General features: G+C 45.5%; 1 protein-coding gene across 2 annotated transcripts in view; it reads left to right on the plus strand.

The window, feature by feature from the left end:
* Positions 1-938: 938 nt before the first annotated feature.
* Positions 939-17,908, plus strand: part of GRIN3A (glutamate ionotropic receptor NMDA type subunit 3A) — a 77,029-nt gene continuing 60,059 nt past the window's right edge. Inside the window, exons 1-2 of one of the 2 annotated variants that reach the window (XM_075411355.1) lie at positions 1,194-1,273; positions 13,765-13,928. In XM_075411355.1, the coding sequence (XP_075267470.1) occupies positions 13,887-13,928 (42 nt within the window). In that variant the 5' untranslated portion in view covers positions 1,194-1,273; positions 13,765-13,886. Of the gene's footprint in view, positions 1,274-13,764; positions 13,929-17,908 lie in introns of both variants that reach the window. The other variant, XM_075411354.1, reaches the window with a different exon arrangement.

Consider the following 17,908-nt stretch of genomic DNA (forward strand, 5'->3'; position numbering starts at 1 on the left):
GAGAGCGCTTCCTGCCGGGGCCGTCCCGGGGGGAGCAAGCAGGCGACAGACGCGGAGGCAGCGGCCGACCCCCACCCGCCCCAAGCGTCCTTCCTCCCCGGGGGTCCCGCGGGGGCGGGGGCGACTACAAGTCCCGGCTGCGCGGGGAGGAGCCGGCGCCGGCCGTCCCTCCCGGTGGGAGCGCAGCGCAGCCCAGCGCCCGCCAACTTCCCTCGCCTCCGGAGCCGGGCGGGGGAGCGCACCGAGGGGGACCCTTGCGGGGGGGGAACGGGGCGAGGGGCCCGGGAGCGGCGGGGGGCTGCGGAGGGGAGCCGGGCGGGGGAGTCCTGCAAGGGAGCCGGCCGGGGCAGCGCACGGCGGACTCGGGAAGAGAAGCGGTGCCGGGCAGCTTCTCGCTCCGTGCGGGGTGTGCGGGGGAGGGGGGGGCAGGAGGTTCTCCAGCGCCCGGGGCAGGGGCGCGTCGCCGGCGGCTGCGGGAGCCGAGTGAGCGGGGGGCGGGCCGGGGTCCGAGCCCCCCCTCAGGCAGCCCCGGGGCGTGGGCGCGGCGGCGGCGGCCCCATGGGCGGCGGCGGGGGCGGCTCTGCGCGGGGGCCGCCCGCCGCGGCTGGTGCCGCTGCCGGGCGGCCGCGGGGCGGCTGAGGCAGGCGGCGGGGCCGGGAGAGGCGGCGGCGGGCGGGTCCCGGCCATGTGGCGGCCGGGTGTGCGGGGGCTCCTGGGCCGGGCGTGCCTGCTGCTGCTGCCGCCCTGCGCCCTGGTGCTGGCGGCCGTGCCCGGCTCCGCGTCCCACCCGCAGCCCTGCCAGATCCTGCGGCGCATCGGGCACACGGTCAGGGTGGGGGCCACCCACCTGCAGCCCCGCGCCGCCGCCCGGCCCGGGGGACCGGCGGCGGTCGGCGGCCCCGAGGGGGGCGGCGGGGGGCGGCGGGCCGGCCCCTCGCCCTCCCCACGGGACGCGCTGCTGCTGGCCGTAGCGAACCTCAACGGCGTGGCCGGGCTGCTGCCCTACAACCTGTCCCTGGAGGTGGTGATGGCGATCGAGGCCGGGCTGGGCGACCTGCCCCTCTTCCCCTTCTCTTCCCCCAGCGCCTCCTGGAGCAACGACCCCGTCTCCTTCCTGCAGAGCCTCTGCCACACCGTGGTGGTGCAGGGGGTCTCCGCCATCCTCGCTTTCCCGCAGAGCCGCGGGGAGATGCTGGAGCTGGACTTCGTCTCGGCGGCCCTGCGCATCCCCGTGGTCAGCATCGTGCTGGGCGAGTTCCCCCGGCGGAGCCCGGTAAGGCGGCGGGGGGCGGGGGGGGGGGGAGGCAGGAGGCGGGCAGGGCTTTCCCCCGACTCCCCGGCCCGGGGTCGGGGCAGCGCGGTGCCCCCCGCGCAGGCGGCAGCCGCCCCGGCACCCCGCGGGGAAGGGTCGGGGTCCGGCCGGCTGCCCGAGCCCTGCCCGGGGACGAGGGCTCCGTCTCTGTTCTCTGGTCTCTGCACCCTCTCCCGTGCCGGCGCTGGGGTGGAGGGCGGCCGGCATCCTTCCCGTGGAGAGGCAGAGCGCGGTGCAGGAGCCGAGTTGTGAGACCGGAGTCGTGAAGTTGTAGAGTTGAGAGGAGGAAGAGCGTCCAGGACACGGCACTGGTGAGAAGCTGCTCTGCTGGAGGTCCTTAGCTCGGCTTTCGGAGGAGGACATGCTTCCCAGATTGAAAGATGGTTGTTAACCAGGGGGAAAAAAAAGCAACAAACACCTCCAAAGGCTAAAACCAGCATTCAGGGTGTTTATTTGTTACTGGTCTAAATGCTGGGCGCCGTTTGTGTGGGCACTGTGGGTTGTTCACCAGGTGACACTTCTCGGGGAGGTTGTTCACTGTGATTTGACTTTGTGTTGAGCTAGCTAAAGCTTTAGGATTTTCCTAACTTGTAGTTTGTGCATTGCTGCTAGATCAGATTTTTGCTGAATGCCTAAGTAGAAACCAAAGTCTGACAGTGTCTGTGTTTGATCGTGTAGCTAAAATAGTAGAAACCAAATTCATTGTGTTTGACTCTTAGGCAAAAATAGTAATAGTATCCAAGGGGAACTTAGCATTCTGTCATACAGAGATGGCAACTTAGTGTTACACACTCTGGAAAAAGACGATAGTTAAATATTTCGCACATGCGTGTTTGATGCCAGTGATTATCTTCAGGCGAAAGACTTGGAAGAAAATGCTCTCTTCTGTGTGGCCCACGCAAGGGAAGTCGTGAGTAAAATGGCAGAAGCTGCCATTTAAGTAGCCAGGAGAAGTAGTTGTTTTATATAAAAAGGGATAGCTCAACTTTTTTTCTGAAAATGTAATCAGAAAAGATTAGCAACTGAATTTACTTTGCAACAGCATATATAAAACCCAGCCTGGATCGTTGTTAGGCTGCTGTATTTTTTTTGTGTTAGATTGTGAAAGAAAAGGTAGGAAAAGAAAGTCTGTGCTCGGCAGCTCCTAGTCCATAGTTGAAGGTGTGAGTGCTGTATGCTGGCGTGAACTCAAGATAGTTTTGTCTACCTCAGCAAACCCCACATAACTCAGGTTTCTGTGGATTACGCAGAGACGCAAGGGTAGTCAGCGCCACTGAATGCCACTATTGATGCGCACTTGGTGCCAGTGGCATCCAGGTTCGTTCGGGTACATCTGCCAGCCTTGCAGCTGTATTTGCAGTTGTGCTGGAGTCAATAGCCAAAGATCTGGTCTTCAGGGAGCAAGATCTCCTTGCTCCTTCTGTTAAGATCAGAATTATTTTCTCTTCTGTCTTAGAGATGAGTCCAAGTTCATCCAAAGCTGCCTGGGGACACCAGATGTGTTAAACGCATATAGCAGAGGGTTAGAGTCATTGCTCCTTTCCACTGACTTCAGAGCTCCTGCTTAACTTTGAAATTATTCTCGGTGGGGAGCCAACTGGATCAATCTGTTCAAAGCTGGACTTTGTTCTTAAGCAGACATTCAGGCATCATTGTCTTCAGTGACAGCGAAACCAATGCCTGACATTGGACCTACGCTGAATAATTTGAGTCTGTTGGTTTTTCTCAGCTGTGCTAAAAAAATCCCTCTTCAAGGCTCTGTGGATTTAAAAAAAACCTCAGCCTTACTGAAAGGCCAGCAGGTAATACAAGTATATTAGTCTCTAAAGGTTGGCTTGGAGGGCCTGACATCTTTCTGAACACTCTTTTTTCATAACTCCTCGTAATAAATACCATTTTAAGGCTGACTCTGGAGGCAGCATTCCAGCAGCCTTACCTCGCACGCTTCCCAGAGTTACAGGGTTTCCAACAGCATCTTATACCTGGAGGATCCCAGAGACATTGGCCTCAGCAGCCCACGGTGTCTTACTGCCTGCTTTAGTCAGGAATTTTGTGTCACTCGGCCTCATGCCAGTATTGGCATGAAATGAACATACCATGGACCTCCCACCTTCCCAGCTTGACAGCCCCGGAGCTAGAAACTGGTCACTTCTACTGACTGGCCATTTTAGAGGAGTCAAGTGTAAATGACACCTTTGTAGGCAAGACAGATGTTGCTAATAGGCCCAGCATGCAGTTTTTCAGAGAAGAAAAGTCGAGAGGAAAAGGCTGAGATCTAATCCTGCTTCTGGAACGTGAAACATTGGCCTCCCTGGAGCCACCCTTCCCATACACAGTTTGTCAGGGCGATCCTCCCTCCCTCCAGAACACCACCACAGCACACCTTGGGGGCTGGCTGCAGCTAGCTTGCTTCCAGGTGGGAGCAGAAGCAGACCCAAAACTTCTTTGCCCTTGAAGAGCATTTCCCGCTTTCTGCCATGTGAGCAGAACATGACATGCGCTAGATGCTGCCTCAAGCTGCTTCTCCTCAGCATTCAGAATTTTTGTTAGGATGGATTTAAGGTAGTAATGTCTGACAAGCTCTCGTTTTCCACATGACACTAGGACAGGAGTGTGCACATGCAACGTTTGTACTGATGCTGAGTGTTAACATTATTATTTCATGCAGAAGTCTATCATTGTAATTGAAAATCACGCTGATCGTTGAGCACATCTTCCCTAATGTGGCAAAAAGCAGTACTCAAAAGGAAGGTAAGGGTCCAGAACTGAATATGCTTCAGTAATACTGGCTGTTGCTTCCGTGACATCTGATGGTACACTTCAAACGTGTGACATCGGGTGGAGATAGACTTTGCACAGTGTCACAGGTGGGCAGCTACAGTCAGCTGGATACCTAGAGTGTTTTCAAAAGTTTTGTGGTTGCTCGAGCATCTTTGAAAGTCTGTTTGTCATTAATTTCTACTCTCCTGAAGTTAAAAAAAAAAAAAAAGGCACAAACAGTCTTCCTTCACGACAATTAACGGTCACAAGACAACAAACATCACAAAGTGTGGTGCAGCATTTGTTCTCTCGCAAGCAACAGATTTTTGCTGGAGGTTCATGAGTGTGTGTGGCAATAACGCATGCATGGCTTCAAGGGATGCTACACAGAGTAAAATGTGACATACTTTTTTCATTTTCATTTGTGTATGTGATTTAATGACTAACATATACTGACAGTAAATCCAGACACTGTTGTGACCTGAAAAAAGCTGTTTACTTTTCCAAGTTTACTGTCACTCCAGTAAATTTTCACACTCTCGGTAAGCAAAAGTAACAATTTATCACTATCATTCAGCAAGCAAAAAACCACTGGATTTCTTTACCACTAACAGAAATCCAAATTGCACTGAAGCTTTGACAGGTCATTATTTTGGAGGCAGCAGGTCACAAGCACTGATGCCACTGAGGCAAGGCTCATCACATCACATATGTTTGTGTGAAGAAACACGCTCTATTTTTTTCATTCCGAGGCTGCCAATGTCATTAATAATTTTCCGAGGGACTGAACAGCGAACAGATCCAGGGAACATGAACCATAAATAAATACAGTGATACCACTTCTAGTACTACAGTTCTGGAGAGTAGAACTCACCAGAGTTTGGGATGAATAGCCCGTAATACTCGTTTTGTAGGTGAAGTATCAGCTTTTCTTCACCTTTACCTTTTGTAGGTGAAGTATCTCACAGGGGGAGATCGTGTTTGCGGAAGAGTTCTCTGAACTTCAGAAGTTAGGTGGTATTTTCAGTGGGTCTCAGGTAAGTCAGTAGCTCTGATGTCTTTTAACATGAAAAGGATTCTTCTCAGAGCAACAAAATAGAACAAAGTAAATCTCAGTCATCAGTCCCTGCATAGCCAGTCTGTGCTTTGTTTGGTTTCCTGAGGAACTGGAATGGCAGCACTGCTGATTACTGCTATGACTCAGAGAGGGTCAAAAGAATAAATAAGTCAGAGTTTTAGGTTAAAAAATGAATTACCTGGTGAATTAGCAAGCTCAGCCTCAGAACAGGTGCTGTAAAAAGAATCTGACCGTTAATAGTTAACTTTTTGTTTGCTTTTAAAGGAATTAAGCTTTATTTTGAGAAGAGCTTTATAGTTTATATATATATCAAACTACTCTGGCTGAGGAATGATGCATCTTCCCATTTTGGAAATAGCCAGGAATACCACTGGGTGTACCGTATCTACAGAACTCATACTGACCTGCAAGACACTAGCTATGCAGAGCACCAGCAAGGGCAGGCAGAAATTACAGCAGGGGAGTGGAGACATGGAAAAGCTTTTGTCCAACTAAAAGCCCAAAGACAATTTTTTTTTCCTCGTTCAAGCCAGAATTGCATTTTTGCAGAGAAGTAGTTTTGATTGAGGGAAGAATAATATTAAAATCTCATTTTCCAGTAGAGATTGCAAAACACTTGCTTAGCTGTAGGCTCTGGTAATTCAGACTACCATTGCTAATCTGATTTAGACCAAATGTTGAAGTTTGTACTACTTATGGTGAAGATGAGGAATATGTATTCAGTCTTTCCCTCTGATCACCAGCCCTCCTCACCTCACGCTGCTTAAATAGTATGGCACGTACCTTTTGTGCAGTTGAAGAGGGTTTATGAGAGGTGCCTTGGGGGAAAAAAGGATGGAAATTGAGAGGACGTGCAAGCAGATGTTCTTCTGCTGCTTTTTCAGCCAGAGGTCTCTGTGCAGTTTTGCTCATAGTGAGCTTTTGAAACTGACACAATTTAGGCCACAGATCTGTTATAAAGTAAAAGTCCTTTTACATTGCCAGCTAATATAAAAAAGCTTTCCATAACTAACAGTTTTGCTCTGTAGCCACGTATCCTGTAGAGTCATTAATTCTTGTAAACACAGATGTCAGAGGCACAACTGACATCTTGCTGGCAGCGTTGTGATCCTAGCGTCTTGCAAGAGGTCTCCTCATTGTGGATGTCCTCCTCTGTTAAAAAGCAATTATGCAATATTTGCTAACTGATCCAGTCTCCTGCCTCTCACACGCTTTTCCCCGAAAAAGTTTGAAAGTGTTTTTTACTTGCGTTCCTGTGCTGTGCTGAACATTGTCAGCTGTGAGCGTAGCACAGTTTTTATGGTTCACTGTGTTGTCATCTGAAGCCAGTCAGCCTGTTGATAGATGATGTTTGTTGAAGGGAAGGAAGTCCTTGTTTATATTCTTGGGTATGGTCAGTAAGCCCTCAAGTTTAGTGAAAGTGAGGTTGGTTATGGTGTTTGGGAGCTGTCTTGGCACCTGCTATATTTTGTGTTTTTTCACCTTGTGTAATGCTCAGGGTCTCTTTTCTCTATGTCTTGCACACTTCATAATACAAGAAGTCATCTTTGTCTGCTAAACTTGTCAGAGTCATAATAAACACTGTTTAAAGCACCACTAGAGGCGCCCAGTCATGTAAAACAGAGCACTGCAGCCTACCTACCTGTGAGGATTTCTTTGAGGATAGTTCCTCTATCATGAAGCTTTGCATACTCAGAAGCATGGGCCAATGAAAAGAAAAAAAAAAAGAACTACTCTCTTTTTTTCCAGTTGCAGTGTTTAAGGAGGATTCAGTTCCATCATGACTGCAAAAGACCCTTTTTCAGAATGCAGGAAAGTGATGAGAGTGTTTTTGCTTTCAGTTCTCTCTTCTGGATCCTTAATTTTGACATCCTATTGAGACAGAAGGAGCCAGAACTCTGCTGGGGGAAGCTTTTCCAAGTAGCACCTTTCAGTGCCATTTCCAGCCCCTCTCCTGTGGAATAAAGCCCTTCAGGAACCCATTGAATTCCCTATCCTGCTAGTGGGCTTTTGAAATTAAGGGATCTTGCAGCTTCGAATATTTTAGCATGGTATGTGGTAAATGTATATGACACTTCAAGGTATGAGAGTATGGTATTATCTGAGGTGTTCTGTTGGTTATGGAAGAGCAAATTTTTGAGGAGGAAAGGTGTTTTCAAGCATATTAGTTCAAGACTTGGAAGTTGTTTGTAATAAAAGAACACTATTTAGTATTTGTTACCACCCAAGTCTGAGTGAAATCTTACAGCAGGCTTCTTTCTTAAACTCCGCTAAGTTTCTTCAACGCTTAGGTAGTATAAAGGTGTTCTTATTTTATAGTATTTGTAATTTGTAATAGAAGTTGTGAAGCTGGATTTGCATGACCACCATTCCCAGCACTATTCACTATCCATAATTTTTTTTCCTGGCAGTTATTATTTAAGGAAATGGTGGATAAGCCACAGTTTGAATGTCTGCTTATTTCCAAGTTAGGGGCAGACTTTGAAACTGGAAAGTGCAGCATTATTTGAAATATATACACCAGAGATTCTTTATTTGAGTGGCTTCGAGTCAGCAGTGAGCAGTCTATCTCAAATACAGCAAGGTGTTATTACCCAGATTTAAAATATGCACTGAGTCTATAATTATGTAAGGTATCTGACTCTGGGAATCCTTAGATAAAATGATGCCAATGATCACTTTGTTCTTGAAGTACATCCAGTTCTGTCAAGTTTTATCAAATCGCTTAGTCAGCTTTATTAATTCTGTTGCATTTTTAGTTATATCAATTCCATCCGAAAAGGGTAGTGAAGAGTAAAGATTTGGGAAAGGGGTGGAAGGGAGGTGATTCTTGTAGTTAAATACTATACCAGTAGACATTTCCTACATAAATGAAAAACAAATGTCTATATTGATTTGATATGAAAACTCAAAAGCAGAGGTATCTGCTTTGTAGTTTGAGGTGCAGTCTTTATTAGTCTCTTTCCTCACTGTACTCGTGATATCATACTAGATTCTGGAGAAAATATCTGAGCCGGCTAGCAACAAGATTTTCTCATTCCTCATCCTGTGCTGTTTCTGTGATGCAAAAATAGCTTCGTTAACATCGAATTCGATACCAGACATGATGTTTTCTTTTGTTTTTTTTGCTGTCATGGGTGTTCACAAAACAATGTCTTTCTCACTGCATAGCCTCGAAGAAGTCGTTCATAACACACTGCACAAACTCATGTTGATAATAATTAAACTATGACAGGGTTCAATCATTGATTGTTACTTTACTGAACTACATGCATTGTCAGAAGAAGCACCAAAGAGTACTTATCTTTATTCACTAAGTAAAAATTAAAATTGGCCAAAAAAGACAGATTTAAAGACAGTTTGCTAGCAGATGTTACATGAATAGAAAAGTTATGGTGCTGAACATATTATTAACAAAGAAAACACTCTCTAGAAATGTAAGTTGGGATGTTCAGTATAACTTTCCCCAAGAATTTGTCCATAAAAGTCGGAGAAAACACCCCATCTTTCTACTAATACATGGCAAACCTGGGTAAGCAGAGCTGTGGAGATTAGAAAACAGCCAAAATCTTGTCATGCTATATGTTATTCCATTCAATGCTCACAATTAAATTCAACGCGTACTCACAAATTTTCTGATCTAGGGTTTATTTAATGAGTTACTTACTATTTAAACCCTTGAAATACTGAAAGCTCAAAGTATTAGAACTTCAGGCTACGTTGGATGTAGTTACAGTTTTAAGCCATTAGATGTTTGTCTTGTGTTCTATTCTTTTCCTACGTGGATTTCCATGTAATTTTTTGATGTGAAAGAAAGCCAGGCATAGCATTGAGAGAGTTTATGTACTTATTGTAGTTAGCAGAAAACTGGAAAAAGCACAGTTTCTTTTAAAACCTAGATTTGTGTTTCAAAGACGAATCAGGCTATAAATCTGTGTTGCTGCAGGTCTTACTGCAGGGCTTTTCAAGAAGGGAAAGATCATCTTTTCAGTTTGATTGAACAAGAGAGTACACTGAATCTCATTGCAATACCAACAGCTATGTGTTGCAGAGTTTATTCTGAACAGCTGAAAGGAGCCAGAAAAAAGAGAAGGAATAAACAAGAAAAGGAAGCAAGAAAACTAGAAGCATAAATGTCAGTGACGCAGGGAGAGAGGAGGAGAAAATAACTGAGATAAAAAGGAAGAGGTGCCCTTCTCTGTCTCTCTACTTTTTGTGATTCCAGAAGCATAAGAACAAGGGATCCGAATTTTATGTGAAAACACTGTACAAAGTGCTGGGATCACCAAGCACTGTGTGAAACACCTTGCCCAAGTCAGGGCTGAATTAGCAGATCTGTCTTGATCCCTGGCTAAGGACAGTTATTTCCAGTGTGTAATGCTTCCCCAAAAAAAGTGCAGACCTCCCAGGGAAGTGCTAAGCCAACATATAGGAAGCAGTGAAAAGAATCGGGATTAGATCAAAAGTAGGTGGTGGTTTATTGCTGCTGCCAGGGGAAGCTTCTCGCAAAGCCTCGGTGTGAGGCCTCGGTTTGAGCTGCTGTAATTAGTGGAAGCCTTTTTTCCTCCTTGGTGCTGAGAATTACAGGAGGAGAGACGCACGTGGGCATCTCAGGACATAGTCCCACCTGATGCTCTGGCACCTGGGGTCAGACATCTGGTCAGCATTTCAGAGCGCCGGGAGACAGACCAAGGGCGCTTGGATATACACAGCATCGGTACCCAGAAGGGATTTCCTAAGCAATGGGAGCAAGTTAAGGGACAGTGGCTTTAGGATTGCAGCTTTGAACGTCAGCAACTGCTCCTTACTTCTGATCTGGCCCTGAAAGTGTCCCCTTTTTCCCAGACATCCCATTGATCAGCCAGATTGTTCTAACCACCACAGGGAGAGGATGTGCAGATGGTGGAAGTAACAGCAGAACTGGGAGAAAGATTTGAGTCTGAGTAGGCAGCAATGATAGATGATTCATTTATTAAGGGAGTCACACTTGAGCAGAGCCATTTGTGCAAGGGACTCCTCGTCAGTGTGACTAAGAAGTTCACAATCTGGCCCTGAGTGCTTCACAGCTGTTGCGTCAAGCTACCAAAGTTACTCTTGGTAATTATGGACAACTGCATGGAGAACTGAGAAGGGACTTCACAGCGCGGCATACCACAAACCACAGTACGTTGTTACATGCTGCTTTTGCAGGGCATTGCAACCAAATGGTTATGTGCAGCCAGCCTTGGGACTTGGTTTTGGCTGTAGACAGGGTTTCAGAATGTATCTCTGTTCAGGCTTGATGTTTGCCACTCCGCGCTGAGCTTGCTGCATCCTTTCCCTTTCCTTTCATCCGTCTCCACAGTGTAGTACAACACAGCTGCTGACGAGCGTCTTGCATCCCTGTAGCGTATACATACCCTATTGGTACGAGCAGAGAGCGTGTGTGTGGCTGCAGTGCCAAGCAGCTGTGCCTGTCTCTGCGGGGTGTGTGAGCACCTTGCCAGCGAGTTGGGAGATGTGGAACCTCTCAGATGCGCCCACTGCCCCGAGTCTGCCTGGCGATGGACTGCACCCTCACAGGATGGTGGGCTGGGCAGCTCTCAGGAGCCGACTGGAAGGTTTCCACTTGGCAGCGGTTTGAAAAGACCTGGTGTGCAGCGTTCCAGCTAATTAACTTTTATCTGAAGTGTTTCGGTCACCTGAACCTGCGTGGCTGCAGGCAGCAGATGGGGAGGTGGGGGAGGAGGGAGAGAAGGGTGAACATGAACGCAGGTGCACCCTCAGCTGCCACTAAAGCACAGTAACGGAGAAATTACTGTGATGGTTTGATTGTTGTTATTATACAGCAGAAGTCAAATGTTAGGCAATTCAGACACAGGCACCATTTTTCCTTTTCTTGATACAGTATTTTTATTACTTTTTCTTCACCACCTTTCATCTGTGATGATAGTTTTCAAAGCCTGTTTTACAATGTGGAAAGTATTTGAAATGCATTATAAAAATCTATGAATATGCTGCACAGGCATATTTTAAACTCTTAGTATTTCCCTAAAGGCATACTATTCCACTTTCAGCTCTTTTTAAGACTGTGAAGGAAATGATTGCCCATGCTGTGCATAAGACATTTTACAAGGCTTTCTAACTTAAGACAGAGTTAAAAGACAAGATAGATCTTCAAGCATAAAGTATGATTTTAAAAATGAAGTTTTGCATTTGTTGTAAGGGAAGAGCTATTAGACATAGCAATTAATAGCCAGAAAGAGCAGCTCTATTATGCACCAGGCTCTCTTAATGATGCTACTGATAAAGCAGTTACACTCATCTTAATGGCGTACTCACTCAAACCGTCTTAGAAAGAACTTCTTTTTTGCAAATCAGATGAAAAGTGAGTATTATAAGTTCACAGTTTGATAATTTTCTGGTACTATTTTAGATGAAAGTGTGATTGTTTATCGCTTTCTCAGCTTGTGAGACTCATAGATACCGGTTAAACAGCTCTCTGTAGGAGAACAGTTGCTTTTAGGACTTTACTCAGCATAAGCATGAGAATGGGAGAAATAGATGTAACCTTTACTTGGAGCTGATAGCTGCCCTCTTCTGAGCATGTACTGAACTGTTTTAGCTGTGATTTACGTTCTCTTAGTACACTAATACCATGGAGTTGATTTTACTCCTACATTAGAAGGGCAGCAAGGTGAAAGAGTTATGTGCCTGGGTTTCCTCTGTTTAAATTGCATGTGATAGGTGATAAACTGTAGAGCTCCAAGGGGACAGATATATACCCCGTAACAGCCTTGAGGCAAACGTAGGTAAATACTTCAGGGAAAACACATTGATATTTTTGGTTTAAGCTTTGAGACATGAAAACTTCAGATGTCATTGCGCCGTGCTGCACTTGGCGAACCAGAGTTTCCAGGAGCTTGTTCTTGTTTCCAGAGTACAAAACCAAGCAACGCTTTGAAGGAAGGCTCTGCTCCTCTGCCACCTCTCTTTCCCCAGTCATTCAGCATGCACACAGCCTACACCAGTAGCGGATGGTGGTGTTTCCTTGCTCCAGGACCGCAGATGGAGGTGGTGTGGTGCTGTGTGATCTCCACATTTTCCCCTTCATTGCCAGTTCTGCAAAAGCAGTTGCACTGCCTGGTGTGTCAGGCAAACGATCTGCTGCTGTTACCAGCTACCTTCCAACTACACAGAAGGGCAGCTCATGCCAGACTCCCACTGGCATCTATAAAATTGTCTACTGCAGAGCTAATGGGGGGGAAATGATAAAACGAGGCATCAGTGTTGTTCCTCAGAGATTTTGGGGAGAAAAAAAACCCGTTATTACTCACCTCTTTAAAAGTTCAAATCACAATGTATCAGTATAGAAATATGCTGGATAGGCTGTTACAGTTAACAGTACTCTTGTGGGCTCTGATTAGGAGTCTTACATCAGCAGTCAACACAGGGAAGCCAAAATGGTGATTATTCAGTCACCCTTATGATCACCTTTGTATACACACGAATTATTTACATAGTACAGGGTACTTACACACTTGTTAATTAAACCCTGCTTTTTTCATTCAGTTATATCCCCCAGATCTCTTGAGAGCATGTAATCCTTCCAATGGCATTTATTTCACACTCATGCCATATTCTGTTTAATATTATCTTTCATTGTGTAAATAGAAAATACTTCTGTGCAGAATACTTTTGGGAAAGGATTCCTTCACACTGAGAGTTTCTTTTGAGAAAGATGGGTGATCCATCTGTTTTGAATATTGATGTCCAGAATCCCCAGGAACCCTCAAATTTTATACAGCTACACCATTTTCTACCTACTCTTCCATTTTCAGTGTGGCATGCTTATTTCATCCTTTCTTAATTTTGCCCCTTGGTCTTTGTTCTGAGGTTCTGTGTTCCACTGTAGGATAATACAGATCCTAAATTAACAAAATTTTGACTCCAGAAAAAGACCGCAAGGCTCCATTGTGATACAAATGATCAGCAACATAAATTGCTCATCACTCACTGTTCATCACATTCTCTGAAGAGCACCAAAAATAAGACACTTATTTATAAATAGCTCAGCCTGCTAGATTCCAGTGAAACTGAATTTCATATCTTCCCACCATTTTGACAGTGCATATAAATATGTAACATGTAGTTATGTGAAAGTTAGCTCTACCGCGATGTCCTCCGTGGGCATTCGCAGCCCTTACAGGTTACAGCAAAAGAATAAATGGCAAATTGAGACTTGTGGTGGGATGCAGCGTGCCACATGATTAGCATAAGAAAGATGCTTTGCTTGATGACGAATGGGAACTTGTTGCCCAGATCATACTGCTCTTGTATTCCTCCCCAGAAGTGTACTTTTAAGAGGAAAACAAAGTGAAAATTCACAGTGACTAATACGTCTGATAATTACAGACGTTTTTTTCTACCTGAAAAACACCTTAAATTTCTGGAACAAGCACAAACAACATAAGCATTAGGAATAACTGCATCCCAGAGCTTTCCAAAAAATGTATGAAAAAAACTCTTCCTTTTACTTCACTGAGGTTGAATAGGGACCGGCTAGCGATACGGTTTTGGTTGTTTGGCTAAACCATATGATTTTTTTTTTGCTCTTCCAATCTGATAAACACAGGAATTGAAGATATACATGGAAGCTGGAACTTGCAAATACTGCAAGTATTCAATGTTGCTGTTCATTTTCTATGAGCATTTGTCCTAGTGTAATTTGATTACTGGAATGTTCATGAAAAGCAAATGTTGAGAACAAGAACAGCTGAAGCGAATCATATCATTCATGTGAGTATCTATGTGTTGTTTCTGATGCAATTGCTGTAATTAAAAAAAACAAACCAATATATTCAGACTTCCTGTTCATTTAAGTGTGGTATGGCTTTGCTTAGGGTAAGGAACTAGTCCAACAGGATCTGTGACTTGTTGCTGTGATAATAAAACTATATTCATAAGCGAACTTAACATTTCTATCAACTTTAACCTTTAATTTTAGCTGACTTTGCCTTATTTTCACCAGAGAGTTCCCTTCACTTACACATTTACAGAAAGCCATTCACTGACTAAGATCAAAGATAATTCAGGCAATTCATCTTTTTTGTGCATCTGTATTATACCAGCACTATGGGAGCAAATGCTTATCTTCCGAGAGTCATCTAAAATTGTTACAATCTTATTAGAGAATAATAAGCAGCAAAATGGCTTATTATTGTCAATAAGGGGGAGAAATGAGTGTGCAGTCTAACCATTGAACAGGGAACTCAAATGGGAAATTCAGTCTTCTCCAACACGCTTCAGATTTTATGGGAAAATACATGTGGGCTGAGTACTGGAATAGTTACTGGTCTGCCAGTCCAGGCATGGAGGAGTCCAGCTGAATTTCCTTGCTTTGTCAGAAGTTTTCTGCGGAACATGAAAAGTTGTCCAAGGCTGTCAAAACCAGCAGCAACCCATCACCTGTCTGTAACTCCACGCTGAGTCTGCGTGCCTGTTTGACCACTGCCCAATGTAACGCCGATGTTGTTGCCATTGGAGCTGTTGTGCGGTGCTGCGGCATCCATCGTATTTTAAGAGTATTAGCAGTGAGGGGAAGAAACAGCCAACCCAGAGAGCAAGTTCCCTGCTGTGCGTGGAATCTTTTTTAGCAGAGGACTTTATCTGACCTGAGCGGTGCTTCCAGTCACACGGCATGGGCCAGGAGACTGGCGCTGCCCTCCTGGTAGGGTAGTTCCCCTTGCCTTCACCGTGAGCTTAGAGGACATTGTTCCAACAGCCTTCACACCTCTTTGCCTGGTGTCTTCCCCCCAGTTTAACAGTCTGCATATGTGTCAGTTGGTGTGCTCAAGCATCTGTAAAATCTTCAGTCATTTTAAGAGTGGTCTCCAAACGTTGCTTACCTTTCAGAAAAGAAGAGCAGACCTTTCACAGAAGGTCCTGCTTTCTGTGAGCATTTCTCTCTCCCTAGTATTCTCACAGCTGGCTGGCTGTTTCTCTCCAATTTAATAATAATATAACCCGATGTTCTGTGTGGTACCTGGTAAAGGGTATTAAGCAGGGAATTTTACAGGGTATTTCAGTACTCTTGCTCAGACGGGGCAGTGCAGTCTCTGTGTCAATGCAAAATATCAAAGCAATATTACATCAAAATTCAGTGCTTACGGTTTTTCACCTTCCTTAGTTTCATCGCAGGTCACTGAAATGTGTAGAAGTACCAGTTATCTTTTGGAAAAATGACTAAGAATTGCATTCAAGTGCTAGCATCATGTAAACAGAGAAAACTGAAATGGGCAAAGCAAAAACTACTTTCCTGTTTCTTTAGGGAATATACGTTTTTTGTGATTTTTCTATTATAGGCTCTCTCCCTGAAGCAATACCGTTTCCTGCAGAGAAAGACAGCAGCTTTGATCATACATTCTTGCCAAACTCGTAGGAGCAGTGGTCTGTCGTCCCTTCCTTCCAGGTTGTCTGGGGGAATCAGATACTCCTCTGCAACACTTCCCCGTGTTCAGAGAGTTAAAAAGAATCGCGGCGCCAGAAATAGTCGATGTGAATTCCTCATCCCTAGGCTTGGTTCACCAGACTCTGCAGAGTCATCGCGGAGTATTTGCGTGGAGATAGATAGATGCAAACGTCTTGCTGAGATTAGTGAGACATGACACTTTTGTATTTTATCGCAAGCGCTTATCCATGTCGAACTCCCAGGGCGCGCTTCATTTTCACTGGTTCTTACCCTCTCCTTTAGGAGGATACAATCACCCACTCAAGAAGCAGAAATAGTGCATGACTAACTATGTCATGGAACAAATGATTAACACTAAGTAGTTTGTGCTAGCTGTTTGCAAACAATCCACGTGCCGACAATTATGCTGAAGCAATTTTGTGAATACCTAACTGAATGCGTTTTGCATAACTCGAGACTGGCTCCCAGATCATTAAATTCACAACTTCTGTCGTGTTTGTTAAATTCCTAAATGCCATTATTTCTTCTAGTCCGTAGAACTGGTAGTGCTAGACTCAACAGCGATACTAGTCTGTAGCGCTGAACTGGTGAAGGCTGTAGGAAGGGTGGTGGCTCCGGTGAATTAACGATGTGCCGTTCAAAACAAGTTAGGGTTGCTGTGCTTTTAAGAGTTTATAAGCTGCAAAGTGCAGAGGAGGGCAGTGGTATGCAGGCAGATCCATTAATACATGTGATGCTTTCGGATTTGCAGCTACGCAAATAAAGATGCTGTTTGCCCCAGCTGCACTCAGCCTACCTGCAGAGAGCTTGGTCTGGCTGCCCGAGTGTGTCAGAGTGCTTGTGGAATTCGTTATCAGGCGCTGAGGGCCTCTTCGTCAGCTGTGATCACTCATGAGTCATCTGCTGATGTCATGTTTAAAGAGCTGACCTAGACAGAGCATAGCATCCATACGCATCATCACGTGGGCCCAGGCAAGAAGAGCTGAGCTGTGAGGAAGAAAATGTCTCATATGTCAGTAGGAAGCTCAGGCACAGGACACAGTTTATTGACTCATTTGATTCAGAGAATTTGAGGTCCTTTTGACTTACAGAAATGTGCAGCCTTTCCAGATCCTAACGCACAAAGCTCTTAAAAAAATAAATACCCAACATACTTGGGTAATTGGTGCTTTGCAGTGAGCGTAGTGTTTTTCAGCTGTCACAGAGCTGTGCAAATCCTACATAACTTTAAGGAGGAGACATATTTTGTAAGAGGGAGATACAGAGGCAGTAGAAATTTAAAGGGATTGCAGCAGAGAAGGTAGAGCCAGTACTGAAAAGAAAACTAGGTTTGTAAAGGCCTTTCCCCTCATCTCTGTGCTGCAAAGCGTTCTTCCCATCAATAACATCCAGCCTGTGAAATCGCTGCTGTTACTTTCATTGCCTTTTCATACATGAAACCAACCCCTATTAACCTGCCACAACAGTTTTTTCCCTTTCCCCATCAAGAAATGTAAAGTAGCAGTACAAATAAGTTTTTGCATAAATAGGTAGGATGAAGCACTTTATTTACAGTGAAGTAAATTTGGTATTTAATTCCATCACAGCAGTTTGTCCAGCTACTCCTCACTATTTTTTTCTACAAGGGTAAAAAGTATATTAAACTTCCCCAACACCAAAGGCTTTGCTAGTAAGAGCATTATGCTGAGTTATTTTTGTCCGTATGCTGTGGAGTTTCTCATTAACTAGGGAAGATCTTTTATGTCTGATGCAGTATGGACTTCCAGATCTTTTTTTCGATGCTGTGCTGTTTATGTAGCTCTCCAGCGGCTGCGGCGCTGGCCTCTGCTGCAGAGCTTGCCCCCAGGCTGCTCACTGAGCAGCAGTGGCATAGCAAAAAGGGAGGGAAGGCTGTACGGCACAAAGCTCGCTCTTTACGATAGAGCGGGTGCAGCCGGAGCGGTTGTTGAGGTCCTTTGCCACCAGTAGTGATTTCTCCATACGGTGCTCATGCAATTGCAGCAGGAAAGTGATTTAGAGGGGAAGGCTGATGAGCATCTGCTGACAGCATGATACTGGGACCAACTGCACTTGCCACAGGCAGAGCCAGAGGAAAAGAGAATGAATTACTTGTTCTGGCCAGTACCAGTGTCTCATGCTAGTGCTAGCTTCTGGTGAGTGATGCTGTCAGACAACAGTACGAATCCTCGGTACAGCCAGATGGCCCCATCAAGCTGTCTTTCCCAGTGTGCGTGGTCACATATTTATCTCCAGCCTGTGCCCACTATCACATACTACATACGTTTGGACGGATGCATTGCTTAAAACC

Source organism: Opisthocomus hoazin, chromosome Z, assembly GCF_030867145.1.
Source record: "Opisthocomus hoazin isolate bOpiHoa1 chromosome Z, bOpiHoa1.hap1, whole genome shotgun sequence".
In the NCBI taxonomy this organism is placed as follows: domain Eukaryota; kingdom Metazoa; phylum Chordata; class Aves; order Opisthocomiformes; family Opisthocomidae; genus Opisthocomus; species Opisthocomus hoazin.